At 37.2% G+C, this 16,778-nt stretch overlaps 2 protein-coding genes across 2 annotated transcripts; both read left to right on the top strand.

The window, feature by feature from the left end:
• The first annotated feature begins 156 nt into the window (after positions 1-156).
• On the top strand, positions 157-7,399 carry LOC134819383 (ankyrin repeat and MYND domain-containing protein 2-like). Its single transcript, XM_063829320.1, has 8 exons — positions 157-290; positions 454-564; positions 1,179-1,325; positions 1,724-1,893; positions 2,136-2,237; positions 4,997-5,180; positions 5,454-5,629; positions 5,865-7,399. The coding sequence occupies exons 1-8, from the start codon at positions 164-166 to the stop codon at positions 6,312-6,314; spliced, it is 1,467 nt and encodes a 488-aa protein (XP_063685390.1). The 5' UTR covers positions 157-163; the 3' UTR covers positions 6,315-7,399.
• Positions 7,400-8,404: 1,005 nt separating this feature from the next.
• LOC134819393 (dual specificity mitogen-activated protein kinase kinase 7-like) lies at positions 8,405-16,540 on the top strand. Its single transcript, XM_063829331.1, has 8 exons — positions 8,405-8,541; positions 8,801-8,936; positions 9,450-9,578; positions 9,873-10,010; positions 12,041-12,144; positions 12,410-12,517; positions 13,177-13,284; positions 15,898-16,540. The coding sequence occupies exons 1-8, from the start codon at positions 8,439-8,441 to the stop codon at positions 16,059-16,061; spliced, it is 990 nt and encodes a 329-aa protein (XP_063685401.1). The 5' UTR covers positions 8,405-8,438; the 3' UTR covers positions 16,062-16,540.
• The last annotated feature ends 238 nt before the right edge of the window (positions 16,541-16,778 follow it).

The following is a 16,778-nucleotide window of genomic DNA, read 5'->3' as shown; positions in this document are numbered from 1 at the left end:
TGTATCTTGTTGTTGTTGTGTTTAATTTATCTGTGTATATTTTTTAAATGAATTTGTATTGAATTCTGAACCAATAAAAAAAGCATTTTGTTTTCTTTAACACTTTGTTATTCTTTATGAAACCTCAAGACTTAACCTTTCTGTTACTCAAGCTAAGGACACAATGGATGCAGAATTTTTACAACTGTGTAAAGATGGTGATGCTGATAAAGTTTCTCTTATATTGAAAGAGAAGAGGGCTAACGTGAACGTGACTGATTCAGATGGCATGTCTGGGCTCATGCATGCAGGTAATAACAAATGCAATGGTAATGTAAGTTGATCGCTAAAAGTTAGATTCAACTGTCCAAAACAAACCACATAATATTAAAAGATTGTTGTGTGGTCAGTGTTTGATTTAATTTATAAAAGCAGAACATCATGATCACGAGTATGATTTGTTTTATCCCCCAGCATATAATGGACATACCGACATGTGCTCGCTCCTTCTTGACCAAGGAGCAGAAGTTGACAAGGAGACCACTAAGGATTACTTCACTGCTCTGATGCTCGCTACCCTGGCAGGTATTTTACCATCTGATTGATGTACATAACATAGTGATGGCTGATGAACCATTTAACTATTTAAAAATGCTGTGAAAGTATCAGTGGCGTAATGAAGGGCCCCGCTGCCCCCGCTGTGTGGAGGGCACCATCTTAGGGGGGCGCAAAATCGTTGTTGGGACAATTTTGAAAACTTAACTGAGGTACTAGCAAAACTGTGCGTTTTGCTCTAGAAACACGCTTTTTTAGAGATTTTACCGGCGTATCCTCTAAAATCACCTTTAAATTTGTTCAGTTTTAGGGAGGGGCGCCAAAAGGGGAGCGGCGCCAATAGGGGGGCGCATTTTCGGCGGGCGGGGGGGGGTGGCCAACAGGCAATGTTACGCCACTGGAAAGCATCATAAATTCCTCATTTTTATGACAATTGCTATGTACCTGGCAGGTATATACCATTACAGTCTTATTGATGTGGGTGGCCGGGGTGACACTATGTCCGCTTGTCTCATAGAATCTAAAAAGGACAGCACAGGACAGGACAGTGCATAGGCGGACATTAGCGGATAAAAGTGGACGGAAAAATTTGCAAAATTTTGATAAGTTTGGTTAAATTATAATAAACTATTTTATCTATACAGGGAGAGGAGAGGTAGTTGAGTTACTGTTGAGAGCTGGAGCTAATCCTGAGAAGAGGAACAAGTTAGACAAGAATGCTGCCAACATGGCTGCTTTTGTTGGCTCCAAGGAGTGCCTCAGAATCATCAACAACTTTCTACCTCTATCAGGTATGTCACAGTTATTTGAAGTTTAGTCCTCTTAGAATTATTTTATTGGGAAATGTTAAAAGAACTAGAAGATAATTTTGTAAAATGATTTACTTTTTGACGTAAAATACGAATTGTTTTTTTCAAGTAATACAACATTTGAATAGTGCAGTGCAGGCTCGGCAATTAGCCACAAACTAACCACCTACTAACCACAAAATAAACACCTACTAACCACCAACTAACCACTAACTAACCACCATCTAACCACCTACTAACCGCAAACTAACCACCAACTAACCACCAACCAACCACCAACTAACCACAAACTAACCACAAACTAACCACCTACTAACCACAAACTAACCACTAACTAACCACAAACTAACCACCTACTAACCACTAACTAACCTCCCCAGAGCTGCTGTACCACACGGTTCCACGTGGTCTTGACAAGACTGACTTCCTGCCTCCTGACCTAGCACCTCCTCTACATTACCTGTGCTGCATGACTAACTTAAACCCTGTCAAGATGCTCCTTTATGTCAAGGACAATCCTGCTGTCGCTAATCCTGCCAACAAAGTCCAGGTCGACAATCAATTACACAAGCAATTATATAGTCGACATTAGTTACATAATTTTATTGATCATTTTTTGCCAATTTTAATTGTAGTGTTGGCTGATTGGCTCTTAAATTAAGTCACTGATGATTAGTATATTGAATCATGTTCTGTTTACTTATATTAAGCATACCAATTATTTATACCGATAACCTATAAACCCCAGTCAGTCAGTCCTCAGAAACCTATAACCAATATTATATTATACAGATAAACAGAGTACTGGATAGGCTGATTGATAAACAGTTTAAAGAGATAATAAACGAGGTGATCGCCTTTAAGATGCATTACATCACCTGCTTATTGGAAGAGGTCAGTATTTTATCGGAATTTATATCGACCTAATACTTTATATTTTATTCATATGGAGTGAGTAAGAAACCGTTTACATAATATTACGTAACCTAGGAGAGAAAGGTCATGTAATACTTTCCACAGTCATAAAACTTCTGCCTGTTTAAAAATGCGACATGGAATTTAAACTAAGCGTATGTTCTGTGATAATTATATCTGAGTTAAGAGATGACTTGTATTTGAGAGGTCTTCTCAATGGTCATTACTATTATTATATGAGAAAGGGCTGGGTAAGGGTGGGGAGAGTTTATTAATTCAGTGTTATCTGTGTTATCTTTATATCGAAAACTTACCGGCTGACAAGCAATGTAGCTGTCCGTTTATTCGATCGATTCGACCATTATAACAGGAAACTTGGTCAACTGAAAAAGTTATCTTTAGTAATATAAACTGATAGGTTCTAAGATTTATTTAAAGAGATTTCGACAAGCAGTGTGGACTTTGTGTACTTATTATAGTCTAGTACACAACCAATTTAAGCATATTAACCCTGACACACCCTAAAATTCATGACATACCTTTTCCAAACACTGTAATTTCTCTCATGTGAATCATCGGTTCGTCAGCATAGCTGCCATGGTCATGTCTCAACGTCACCTTCACTTCATCTCCACACTTGAGCTTACAGGGAAATTTGTACGTCTGACCCTCTATAGTATACTCTCTGATCACAGTGAGAACTCCACAGAGGTTTATAGCTCCTGTTTCCGTGTTGACTACAAATACTTTCGCGCCCTGCATGCGATGAGCATTCCAGCCAAGCTGAGCCTGGATGATGACCACTTCAGAGAAGCAGAAGAAATCATCAAACTTCATTTTGAACCATAAGTCAGTGTTCCACCCTCCCTCAGTAGAAGAAACTGTTTCCACATCGCCGTCAGTAGCTAGTTCCGCATTCTGGTAGACTTGAACGCCATCCTTCCACCACAAGAGTGTGCTGATTTGACTCACAGACGCGGGTGTGACTTTTCCTGAAACAATTATAGTTCTCAAATGGAGTGTGAGTGATACGAACCTCAATTTAAGAGTGAAGTTATATCATTCAGTTTTACCGCTTCTACGAATCTTTTCATTCTGACTGAAATGATGTAATGCTCTGACAAAGTGACAAACATTTACCTGCGTTGATGACATCATAGTTCACCATCAAGAGAATCAGGAGACGAGGCAAGAGGTACCCTGTTGCCGTCATTGGTCAAATTATCCGAGTCGTTATCCAAGCTTTTCAGATTCAGGAGCAAATAAAAAATGACATCCGTATAATGTTGTCTTATCTATAAAGACCTTACAAATTAGGCTTATCACAAATCCTTGTTCTGAAATTCCTAAATAAACATGAGTGCCCGGGGCCGGGGGCCCGGGGGGCCGGAGATCATACCATCCAGTAACAGCCCTTCACTGAATCACGTGATTGGCTTTTATACGTTTTAGTGGTCCCTTAAGAAGTCGCTATAGCATGCATGGCATAATTACTTTTTCTATCCTATTCTATATCTTAATTGCCAATCTTTTAACTGCGACTCGTAGTCTCAAACCTAAATCACCAACATGTGCTTGTCTCCAAGAAAACCGCTCCTACCCAGGCAATGATAATATACATTTTCAGATGTTTTGAAGACTCCACCCTTACCAAAAACTTTAAATATATTGCGAGGTTATCATTATAAAACCTTATGAAATCATCCTCAAGTTATCTTTTAGCAGCTACACCACTGATAAAGGCACCTAAAGATTTAAGGTTTAGTTTTTTTTGTGATACAAACCCAACACAAATATCCGCGACCAATGATTGATTTGTTGAGTAATTTGTTCATAATTGGTTACATTATTATGAACAGCTGCATGATGTAATCCTTTTGCTTTGGGGGAACTAAAATTTAGAGAGAATTCCCTCCTAGTTTAAACTCAAGCTAAGGAGAATCCTCCTTTGTGGTCCATTTTGTGGGGCTACCTGGTGACCCCCTTCCGTGTTAGTATAAGATAGATGGCACTGGTATTACTGTCCAGACCCAGTCCAGTGCAATGTACCACCTCCCTACTTAAGAGAGGCAGGATAGGGAAGCAAATGCTTTATTCATACTAGTAAATCTTAGGAAACATTTTCTTGCGTTTTAAATCCATGAAAAACATAGCAAAATTTGCTCGTTTTTCACTGCCAGTTCTCCAGCGAAAAAACCAGATCCAATGATGAATTTGTTGAGTAATTTGCCATAATATTAATAACTGCTCGCATTATTATTAACAACTTCTAAATATAATTTTGGGGATCTAAAAGTTAGAGAGAATCTCTCATGATTGAGTTTCAAGGTGAGGAGAATCCTCCTTTTTGTTGCATTTTGTGGGGCTGTCTGGAGGCCCCCTAATGTGAATGAGGTAGACTACACTGGTATTACTGTCCAGACCCAGTCCAGTGCAATGTACCACCTCCCTACTGGAGAGAGGCAGTATTAGGAAGCAAATCTTATATTTATACAGACAAAGTACAGGAAATGTTTCCTTGCGTTTTAAATCCATGGACAACAGCAATTTAACCGCTGTAAAGAATCAGCACAAATTTGCTTTTTTTTCACTGCCAGTTCTCCAGCGAAAAAAAACAGACCTAATCTGATAATTCAATATCCGACCTAGTCCTAGACAACCATTGTAACCAGATCCACCATGTCCAGATTAAGCTGAGAATTATAATTAATTAATTAATTAATCAGTAATCTGTACAGGTACACAAGAGAACGGACGGTGTTGACGGAACTATCCGGTACTTCCTACTGGGACGGAAACTAGACGGGTTCCCGATAAACGTGGAGCAGCTGGTGCGCCGTGCTATCCGCACTTTCAAGTTTGTGCAGAGTCAGCTGGTGATGCAGCTGGTCCGGACTATTGCTGCTATCACTCCCGGAGCTGGTAGGATTATGTTTTGTAAAATAATATTTCAATTGAACAGACATATGTTTTACTGTCATATTATGTTAATTGTTAATTACCTGTTAATTACCTCAAGATATGTGCGTTTAGTTTATTTTCGTTTACCTTCCTATCTATAGAATTTTAATTTCTTAACATTTGATTCTGGAAAAGATTCCAATGAATCTCATTTGTTCGTATATATATCACATTCTTACGGTTGCGAGAAAAATAGTTCGTCCGGACGTCCGTGATCTAAATCTAAAACTCCAGGAAAACCAGCGCTGTATTTCGTGATGACTACTCTAAACGGCCGGCACGTGGATGTGGACGAGTTCGCGTGCCGCACGTGCGGGGAAATGAACGCGGAGAAGCGGTGTAGCGCGTGTAAACAAGTGTTCTATTGTAATGCTACATGTCAGAAGATGCATTGGTTCACTCATAAGAAGGTCGGTAACGGCTCTTTGAATATCGTTGTTTGTGATGTAATCGTAATCTAAATTAATATGTTAATCTGATGAAATGGAATAAGACTTCATATGAAATGAAGACGAAAGTCAAACTCCATAGTAAAATCGCACAATGACAATGTCCTTACCTAAAATATGTCGTTGCTTCATCAAGTGGCCGAGAAATTAATTAAAACTCCTCGAGTCTTAACTTAACCCCATCTACACTCTACAGGTATGTGAGAGCCTAAGCAAGAGGAAACCAAAGTGTCAGCCGGTGGAAGAGGAGATCATGATGCCACCACCCCCTCCACCCCAACTACCACCCTCCTCCCAACCTCTCCCCTCCCAGCCTCTATTATCCGGCCAACTTCCCCCACCACAGTACCCCGATAACAACAACAACAACATCAACAACTTTAACAACACCAATAACAACAACAACAACTCTCTCGATCAAAAGCCTATCTTATCGGACATGTCTAAAGACGGAGATAAAAGTGGGGATCACGTGACCACAGGTTTAGATCACGTGCTGGCTGGACCGGATCACGTGATGGCGGGCTCTGAGTTCTTGGTGAAGTTGGAGCCCCAGGGGGCGGGGGACTTCCCTAAGAGCGAGCCTGGGGTGAATGTTGTGGTGAAGGAGGAAGTGTTGGACAGTAATATTATCCCTACTTCTTGAGAGCTTCTGCTTTTGATTGACTAGATGGATTGTTGGTATGAGTAGTACACAAAGGAGTATCGGAGTTTTATTGTCATTAATGAGCATTACGCTGTATGATTGTATCGGTTTAATACGTTTCTAGTTTCTACAGAAGTGTATCGATATTGTACCGATACTGTAATAATAGTGATAATGTTCTGTTGTTTATCAGGGATTTTTGTAAAAAGTGGTTGTGAATACCTTGGCTTTGTGAAATAGTTACAATTTAATACTAATAACGGCTCCAACAATACACACTTATTATTTTTCTAGATGCTGAAATCCAATTTTTAGTATGTAGATAAACCATGTCTCACACAGTATAGTTAATACCGCTTAGTACTGAAACTACTGATGACGCTGTACTGATGACGTCATCAGTACTGATGACGCTATACTGATGACGTCATCAGTACTGATGACGCTGTACTGATGACGATATAACGCTACTGAAAATAAGGTTGCGATGCTATTTCCGGACCGTACTGTATTTATGCTTAGTTTTATATTACAAAGAAATTTGATCCCACCTACGCTACCTTTCCTGTCTTCTGTTGTTAAATCATTATTATTAAAAGTTCACAAAGTGTCGTGTTTACTATCTACTTCACTAAAATATGGAACATAGTAGGTTCACTGTTGGTGCTTAGGTTTACTGTTGCAAGTGTCGCTACCTTTGGATATTTTACTGCATAGTAAAGTACAACTGTGCTTGTCATTATGGATTTGTCTGCATTTCTTCACATGATGCGTTATTTTAGTTTCTGACTTTTGACGCACTCTTGATGATTTCATATTCTCACTCTGATTTAATTTAATTTTGTACGATTACTGATACTGCATGATCAGGTGTTGTAAAAAGTGGTTATTGGTTACCTTAGGTTCAGTATCGGTTTCTTCAGTTTCGGTTTCTTCAGTTTCGGTTTCTTCTTCATCATATTCTAATAAAAGAAAATCTTACATTACATTAATCAAACATTAGCACTCGTGCCTTGAGTCTTGTGAGTTGTGGCTACCTTCGTTTTTTCATATCTCAAGTAGATGTAATAATTTTTAATATTTCTTTGTTGCATTGTCACCTGCTCTATAATGAGAAGTACGTACGGTACTGGGCTTAAAGTACGTACGATACAGCAACTTTTAAAGGTACGTACCGTACGTATTTCTCATCTTAGGTGACCTACCACATACAATACCATTATAAACTACATACAATACCATTATTACCTCCTCCGGAGAACTGCTAAGGGTGTTAAGTGTGTTGTAAAGGCGTTTCTGGATTTTCTGGAATGTTCCGTTTTGTACCTGCACTGGGCACACTCCATTCTAGTAAAATTGTCCTAATAACTTAATAAGACTTGAAATAGTAATGAAATCTACTAATTAGAACTTAATAACTTAATGAGACTTGAAATAGTAATGAAATCTACTAATTAGTAATTAGTAATTAGTAATTAGTAATTAGTAATTAGTAATTAGTAATTAGTAAATTCATGTAGATCCTGGCCCTGCGATGTTGTACTATTTACAAGCCTGACATTCTTTTTTGTTTAATTTTTTAATAAATATCTGTTTAATACTTAAATAGTTAACTGTCAAGCTGTTGTGACTAAGCTATACTAAGCTATAGACTAAGCTATACTAAGCTATACGTTCTGTAAAGCTATAAATATGTTTAGTAAGACTAGGTTTTGATTTGAATTGTATTTATATTATAAGAGAGGTCATCATTAATCAATTATTGACGATAGTTAATTAATTAATTAATTATCTGATTTCTGTACATATTCCTCGTTTACATTATATATTATTTGCCATTTGTTTACAGAATGAAAATGAGTTTTTTTGTATTTTTATGTTTAACTTTGCACCGAATAATTTGCGGTAAATCGCATAATTCGCGATTTTCTGGCGCATCTTAATGATGCCTCTGAATTTAATTCATTATTCATCACTGATTTAAATAAGGTCCACTTACAACACGGAACCATGAAATTGATCAGCTTCTTAGACCTAAACTAACGAATAACTAACTAAATTCCTTAAATTCCTTAAATTCCTTAAATTCTAGTTAAGACATGACCACGTGAGATTCTATGACTGATGAAGTTGTCTCTAAATGGACTATTCGATACGAACACCAGGAGGACTGATAGCGTTGCTGAGTTTGTGGTAAATGGAGCACCTCACAGCACCAAACTATCTGGTAATTTACTTTTTATTGAATATTATTAAATAATCAATATTTGCGGCAGGTCCTACTCCATTAATATTATATATACTTTATATAGGCTGACGTCAGATTGTGAACGCTACACATTGCATAATGCATATCTGGTGTTACGGAATGTGAGCGGGAGAACTGTACACTAGAGAGTAGAGGGGGGGGGGGGGGGGGGTACACTACTTGTACTGCTGTACTATCTGTCACATGTAATGTTATGACAGATGTAATAATTCCTCAGATATCCTAGAGGAAGATGGGTTCCAGTTCCCGATAGGGTCAGGAAGATTTGGTACCGTGTACCGGAAGCGACACAGACAAACTAACCATGTGATGGCCGAGAAGATTGTGACAAAAGGAACAGCAAACTTAGACAGGTAGCAATAAGTAACAGTAACAATAAATAACAGTTATTACAATTTGCTCTAGTAGCAGTTCAAGATTTTTAATTACCGTCCTCTTGCCCAATCTTTGATCCCTGGTAATCTGTAAACCCTGCTAGAACCTCAGATTCCACAAACATTCCGGGTTTCAAATCCTGACACCAAAACCCAACTAATTAGCTTCCTCATGATTTAATAAATCTAGCTAAGCTCTAACCCCCAATTAAACGTATTTCTACGTATGTCTGCGTTATATAACTCGGCTAAAATCAAATCAAATCAAAATATAATGACACAAACATCATCACACATCATCAAAAATATATCTACTAAAGTTTAAAAATTATCTTAAATCTATTGGCCTAGACAACCAAGTTAAAAAGAATCTAATTTACATACTTTCCACTACTATTTATAAGTTCATAAAGCGTTTTTTAGCAACATGAGGATTACACACAAGATATTCATTGTGCTTCTCTTTATTAGTAGCATAATGTAATCCGCCAGGTATGCGGAAACAGAGAAGCAGCTCTGGAAAAACTGTAAACACGAACACCTTGTGAACCACTACGGAGCTATCGACACTGCTATGAACGTCCACCTTTACTTTGAACTCATGAATACGTGCTTAGAAAAGTAAGCTTCCTACATATCCATGACTGGTCGTTTAATTTAATCTTTTTTATTAATGTTATCTTCTTTATCAGTTGACAGCATAATACATGACTGTTACATGACACCTGATAATACAAGACACTATAATACATAACTGGCAATTCAAATTAATTTTCACGACTTGGAACTTAAAGTCATTCTAAATTTAACCGTTTATCATTAGAATATTATATAATTTAATATTCAATATTGATGCTTTTCATACAAACAAGTTAAAACAAATTCTTTATAATATAATAATCAGCTGATGCCCAGGCTACAGGAAAAGCTGATAAAAAACTCAAAAGACCAGAAGCAAGAATACGTGTTTCCTGAAGAAGTGTTGGCTAAGATAGCTTACAGTACCTACAGCGCGCTCTGGTATCTTAAAGAGGCTCACTCAGTCATACACAGGTCAGAACTCATCTCTATATTATTACCACTGATAGATCAGAAGAGCTCATTAAATAATTAAATAATAATTAAATAATTGTTTGTGATTTCTGTGTTTGGCTGTGTTTCAGAGGGTATGTTCTGGTGATTTAGTTCCACACCTTGTCGTTTCTAGCAGATTCTTGTCAAGTAGCGAGTATTTCTACAAACCAATTTTAGGATTGCTCATCGCTTCAAGAAAGCCTTGGACTCTGCACAAGTTTTTAGGCATTTTGACACTACCGCCATATTCGGTTTTCTAAGGAATACCAGAGCTACCATCGTGACAATATAATCTCAATTAAGCGTCATATTTAATATTTATTTTAGGTTATCCAATCATAAGATTAGCTGATGTCATTAAAAGAATTTTATTCCCAGATAATCTATCGCAACTTTATCCTTTATATCTTAGGGAGATGACAATCATAGCCTCTATTAAACAGTCACGTGACCAATATATAATCACGTGACCAATATATAATCACGTGACCAATATATAATCACGTGACCAATATATAATCACGTGACCAATATATAATCACGTGACCAATATATAATCACGTGACCAATATATAATCACGTGACCAATATATAATCACGTGACCAATATATAATCACGTGACCAATATATATTCACGTGACCACTGCACCTGACAGCTGCATGACACTTTGGCAGGCTTTTACCTGGCATCTTGGCAGGTACTTACAGTCTTACTTGTCATTCATAGCAAGTCTTTGACAAAAGGGGAGTCTAAGTCCTTGTCGGCACAATGCTAATGGGATATTGATCCAAACAGAATGTAGTGCCCGGTGGTATTTCAATTGAACTGTCTGCGTTTTACAAACCTGGCAATGAGCCACAGCTCGATATCTAACAGTAGCTTTGTTAATCAATTGAGACAGTTACAATTTAGGACACTGTCTAATGTCTTACTTCGTTAGATTCTAGCATTGTTAATATTTGGCATTCTTGAGGATTTACGGATTTGGAAAGATAAAAGTCGCCATGGCCGGGGCAAAATATCAGCAAATAAGCTTCTTTAAATTAAAAAAAGATTTCCCGACATGACATAAGGCATACTCCACTGTAACAAAGAATGTGACAGTGATCCTAGGTTTTAATTGGCTAATTATGGAAGCTGATTAGTAAATCGCTGCCACGACGTGTCAAAAAGACATGGTTCCGCTGCATACAGCAATATCTATTATTTAATGATATTTTTACAGACGTTACATCACAATCTGTCAGATAACCAGCCGTGCATTAGGTAGTCTCGCGTGAGACCAATAAATGGGGAATGTGGTCACGTGCCTCTTAGGTCACGTGACCACAAGACCACGTGACCACAAGACCACGTGACCACAAGAACACCCTCTTAGGACAGCCCAGGCTGCCAAGATGCCAATATAATAAAATCCTTTAAACTACTATAAACTTATTAACCACTTAAACCAATATTAGAGCAATTTAACCATCAGCACTAGATATTGTAGTGGATCTGAATAGTGAATGGTTAGTGGATATAAATGGGAGCTTTTAACGATTAACGGATTTTAATTCCGAATTATATGATGTCATTTTATATTGGTTTTAAGTAAAGATAACTAAACTGACAAATTTATTCGGTGAAATATAGGATTTGAATGGAATGCGGAATGGTGTTGAGTGTAAAAGTGTTATGAATTTATACAATTCCATATAATTATATTTTCTAATAACGAGGAATAACTGTAAGGTTGCTCGAATATAAGACGGTCTACTTTTTAGCAAGATAAGGCATAATATAGTGATAATCCAACGGCTTCATACAAGCAACAAAACGATTTACTAAATGCAAAGAAAACAAAATCTAAACATTTTTTTTTCTTGATTTATTAATTTTACCGGGGTAAGCACAGGGCTCCAATGCTCTATCTTACAGTGGTCACGATCTTACCATTAGTGATAATGACCACAGCCCCCTACGAAGAAGAAGAAGATAATCTAACCATAATATCACGCTAAACAGGGACATAAAGCCCAGCAATATTCTGGTGGGTAACGATGGAAGTGTAAAAGTAACTGATTTTGGGCTAGCAAGGAAACTGGTTGACAGCAGAGCATACACTAAAGGTAAAACTTTTAACTGCATTAAGTTGACTCGGTAGTTTATTTACAGGTTTTTAAGTGTTACGCTGATTTCAAGTTCATTGTTATAAGTCATTTCATTCAGTTCGATGAAGTTCTTTTGAACTAATTGTGCTAATTGTGCTAATTGGGAGTGTATCTCAGGTATTTTGAACTAATTATGCTAATTGGGACTGTATCTCAGGTATTTTGAACTAATTGTGCTAATTGTGCTAATTGAGTGATTGTGCTAATTGGGACTGTATCTCAGGTATAGGATGTTTGGGGTACATCTCGCCTGAGAGGATCGAGCGAACGACCGATGGATACGGGACACCAGCAGATGTTTGGAGTATCGGCATTTCTATCCTCGAGCTAGGTACTTTATCTTGAAACTAGGTACTTTATCTTGAAACTAGGTATTTTATCTTGAAACTAGGTACTTTGTCTTGAAACTAAGTACTTTATCTTGAAACTAGGTACTTTATCTTGAAACTAAGTACTTTATCTTGAAACTAGGTACTTTATCTTGAAACTAGGTACTTTATCTTGAAACTAGGTACTTTATCTTGAAACTAGGCACTTTATCTTGAAACTAGGTACTTTATCTTGAATCTAGGTACTCTATAATATCGGGATTAGGTAATCTTGAAACTAACGTCATTTAAGTGAGCAATGAAAATTTAACGCGACAATTGGAAAACTATATAATTTAACGAAATCCCCCTCTCACATACCGCAACTGAATTTAAATACCATCATTTCGGAACTGTGTTGAGGTATTGAGAAATTACATAATCAATCGAGAAATTACATAATCAATTGAAAAATTACATAATTAATTGAGAAATTAAATAATTAATTGAGAAATTACATAATTAATTGAGAAATTAAATAATTAATTGAGAAATTACATAATTAATTGAGAAATTACATAATTAATTGAGAAATTAAATAATAAATTGAGAAATTAAATAATTAATTGAGAAATTACATAATTAATTGAGAAATTACATAATTAATTGGTGTGTTCCTCAGCAACGGGTGAGCACCCTATATTATCACAAGCGGTTAGAGATAACGGCGATCTTATTGAGCTGGATATCCTGGTGGTTATTGTCGAACAACCTCCCCCACGACTTACAGGTTTGTGTTTTACATTTTATTCGTACCACAACGAGTCATACTAAGGAGACTTTAAGGAGACATTAAGGAGACGTTAAGGAGGCGTTAAGGAGACATTAAGGAGACGTAAAGGAGTCATACTAAGGAGAAATTAAGGAGACATTAAGGAGACATTAAGGAGACGTTAAGGAGACATTAAGGAGACATTAAGGAGACATTAAGGAGACGTAAAGGAGTCATACTAAGGAGAAATTAAGGAGACGTTAAGGAGACATTAAGGAGACATTAAGGAGACGTAAAGGAGTCATACTAAGGAGAAATTAAGGAGACGTTAAGGAGACATTAAGGAGACGTTAAGGAGACGTCAAGGAGACGTTAAGGAGACGTAAAGGTGACACTTTCGGGTGTGGCACATCGTTTTTTTATATCTGGGTTTATTTAGAAGTATTCAATTCTGTATAATTATGTATTGTTTGAAAAGATTTAGATACAAAATTTGTAGTTCCCCCGTAGTTCCAAAAGTATGTGCTCCAAGGATTTTGGTCTTCGCCCAAATATTTAAATGCATTAATACAATCTTTTTTCAAGGTCAATCAAAATTGTCATCATTTCTTCTAAAATTTGAAATGAATCATCGCACTGATAAAATAACGTATTACTTTTGCCAGCATTGGATAACTAAACATTTCTTTCAGTCCAACTTCAGTGACACATCATGGAGTTCATAATGTTGTTTGAAAGGAAACGATAATCTGATGTAAGTGGGTGAAAACTACCGATTCGGACAAATATCACTATTGATATCTATCATTTTGTACTGTGCCATCATCACAGTATTTTTTAGTAGTTACTGGGCAGATCGTAAATTTCATAATTTGAAACAACTCAGACTACCACTACATGCTTAAAATTGAAAGCAAAATGACTGGAATAATAAGGAATAATAATGAACTAAGGCAAATATCTAACTGAAATTTTAGTGGAAAATCGTTCATTTTTCGAAGAATTTGTGCCCAAATTTTCGGTCGCCCAAATGAGTTCAAATTTTCTGCCCAAATTTTTCGGGCTCAAATAAATTGTGCTCAATATAATGGCACACAAATTTTTGGGAACTAAGGTAATTTAACGGAATCACCCTTTCACATACCGCAACTGAATTTAAATACCATCATTTCGCAACTGTGTTGAGGTATTGAGAAATTACATAATCAGTCGAGAAATTACATAATCAATTGAGAAATTACATAATCAATTGAGAAATTACATAATCAATTGAGAAATAACATAATTAAGGGGGCAGGGGGGGGTCTTCATGGAAATTTTCTCAAAATCGACTTTTTAGTTGTTTCTGATAGAGGGGAGTGATATCTATCAGATGCTTTTAGTCCGATAGAAAAATATTGTTCCTAGCCGAAATTATCGCCGGTCAAAGGTCAGCGCTTGTGTGTTATTGTATTGCGCGAGCGATTTTCAATCGCGTGCCCTGAAAATCGAGTCTAAAAATCTATCTTCTCCTACATTTTTTGAGCAATCACCCTCAAACTTTCAGGATATGTTCTAAGGATCATTTAGAAGAGATTGTCCAGGCAAAATTTCGAGATAGGCCTTTAAACATTTTTTATTCGATTTTAAAAATCTTGGACCTCGAAAAATCGTCAAAAAACCAGGTCCAAGATTTTTAAAATCGAATAAAAAATGTTTAAAGGCCTATCTCGAAATTTTGCCTGGACAATCTCTTCTAAATGATCCTTAGAACATATCCTGAAAGTTTGAGGGTGATTGATCAAAAAATGTAGGAGAAGATAGATTTTTAGACTCGATTTTCAGGGCACGCGATTGAAAATCGCTCGCGCAATACAATTACACACAAGCGCTGACCTTTGACCGGCAATAATTTCGGCTAGGAACAATATTTTTCTATTGGACTAAAAGCATCTGATAGATATCACTCCCCTCTATCAGAAACAACTAAAAAGTCGATTTTGAGAAAATTTCCATGAAGACCCCCCCCTGCCCCCTTAATTGAGAAATTAAATAATTAATTGAGAAATTAAATAATTAATTCGTGTGTTCCTCAGCAACTGGTGAGCACCCTATATTATCACAAGCGGTTAGAGATAACGGCGATCTTATTGAGCTGGATATCCTGGTGGTTATTGTCGAACAACCTCCCCCACGACTTACAGGTTTGTGTAACTTACATTTTATTCGTACCACAACGAGTCGTACTAAGGAGACGTTAAGGGGACGTTAAGGAGACGTTAAGGAGACGTTAAGGAGACATTAAGGAGACGTTAAGGAGACGTTAAGGAGACATTAAGGAGAAGTAAAGGTGACACTTTCGGGTGTGGCACATCGTTTTTTATATCTGGGTTTATTTAGAAGCATTCAATTCTGTATAATTATGTATTGTTTGAAAAGATTTAGATACAACATGTGTAGTTCCCCCGTAGTTCCAAAAGTATGTGCTCCAAGGATTTTGGTCTCCGCCCAAATATTTAAATGCACAATCTTTTTTTCAAGGTTAATCAAAATTGTCATGGTTTCTTCTAAAATTTGAAATGAATCATCGCGTCGCACTTGATATAAATATAGATACTTTGCCAGTATTGGATAACTAACATTTGCTTTCAGGTCCAGGATTCAGTGATCACATCAGAGATTTCATCGAGCGTTGTTTGCAGAGGAACGCATCAGATCGTATTAAGCTGGGTGAAAACCACCGGTTCCTTGCCAGAATACCTACCAACGAGTCAATGTTGAATTGGTGCCGGGCAAACAACTTGCTTTGTAAATAGGAAGTGGTGACCTTCACTGACTTCTTGTGACACTGTTTTGCAAGTGATTGTAACTGCTTTTAATCTGAGCAAGTGAGTGGTGGCAGATCCCTACGCTTAATAACCAGGGTCAGGGTCAGGGTCAGGGTCAGGGTCAGGGTCAGGGTCAGGGTCAGGGTCAGGGTCAGGGTCAGGGTCAGGGTCAGGGTCAGGGTCAGGGTCAGGGTCAGGGTCAGGGTCAGGGTCAGGGTCAGGGTCAGGGTCAGGGTCAGGGTCAGGGTCAGGGTCAGGGTCAGGGTCAGGGTCAGGGTCAGGGTCAGGGTCAGGGTCAGGGTCAGGGTCAGGGTCATGAATAAAATAAGATTGGTTGCCACTTTCTGTCCAACACTTGCTATCATGTTACAGTTTAAAATTTAAACCATTTAATTGGTCAACGTTACTTCAGTAAAACTCTTATTTACTGAATTTTGTATTTTGATCTGTCTTTAAGGTCTTGACCAGTTTTATATACTTCTTTTTTAATTTTCTTGGTTGTTTACGAGATCTTATTTTGTTAAGTTTCGTACTTTTCTTCGGTTCTTAACTCTATGTCAGATTAAATACAGTCGTTATTTTTTTCATTTCCAAAGAGACTGTGGAGCTTCTTGAGGTTACTTTACTTTTGCTTTTGCTTTATCTTTATCACAGAAATAGTTTTGTCGAAAAATCCTCCGTACCAAGAAGGCAAATTTAGTTAGT

This window comes from Bolinopsis microptera, chromosome 8 (genome assembly GCF_026151205.1).
Source record: "Bolinopsis microptera isolate Bmic1 chromosome 8, MBARI_Bmic_1.0, whole genome shotgun sequence".
NCBI classification, from domain to species: Eukaryota; Metazoa; Ctenophora; class Tentaculata; order Lobata; family Bolinopsidae; genus Bolinopsis; species Bolinopsis microptera.
The sequence above is the reverse complement of the archived record's forward strand: the minus strand, read 5'-3'. Positions and strand labels throughout refer to the sequence as shown.

Coding starts and splice junctions, on each gene's coding strand:
- LOC134819393 (XM_063829331.1), top strand. CDS start 8,439: ATGAAGTTGTCTCTAAATGGACTATTCGATACGAACACCAGGAGGACT. Junction 9,579..9,872: donor ATGAATACGTGCTTAGAAAA/GTAAGCTTCCTA, acceptor GCTGATGCCCAG/GCTACAGGAAAAGCTGATAA. Junction 13,285..15,897: donor ACCTCCCCCACGACTTACAG/GTTTGTGTTTTA, acceptor ATTTGCTTTCAG/GTCCAGGATTCAGTGATCAC.
- LOC134819383 (XM_063829320.1), top strand. CDS start 164: ATGGATGCAGAATTTTTACAACTGTGTAAAGATGGTGATGCTGATAAA. Junction 291..453: donor GTCTGGGCTCATGCATGCAG/GTAATAACAAAT, acceptor TTTATCCCCCAG/CATATAATGGACATACCGAC. Junction 1,894..2,135: donor ATCCTGCCAACAAAGTCCAG/GTCGACAATCAA, acceptor TATATTATACAG/ATAAACAGAGTACTGGATAG.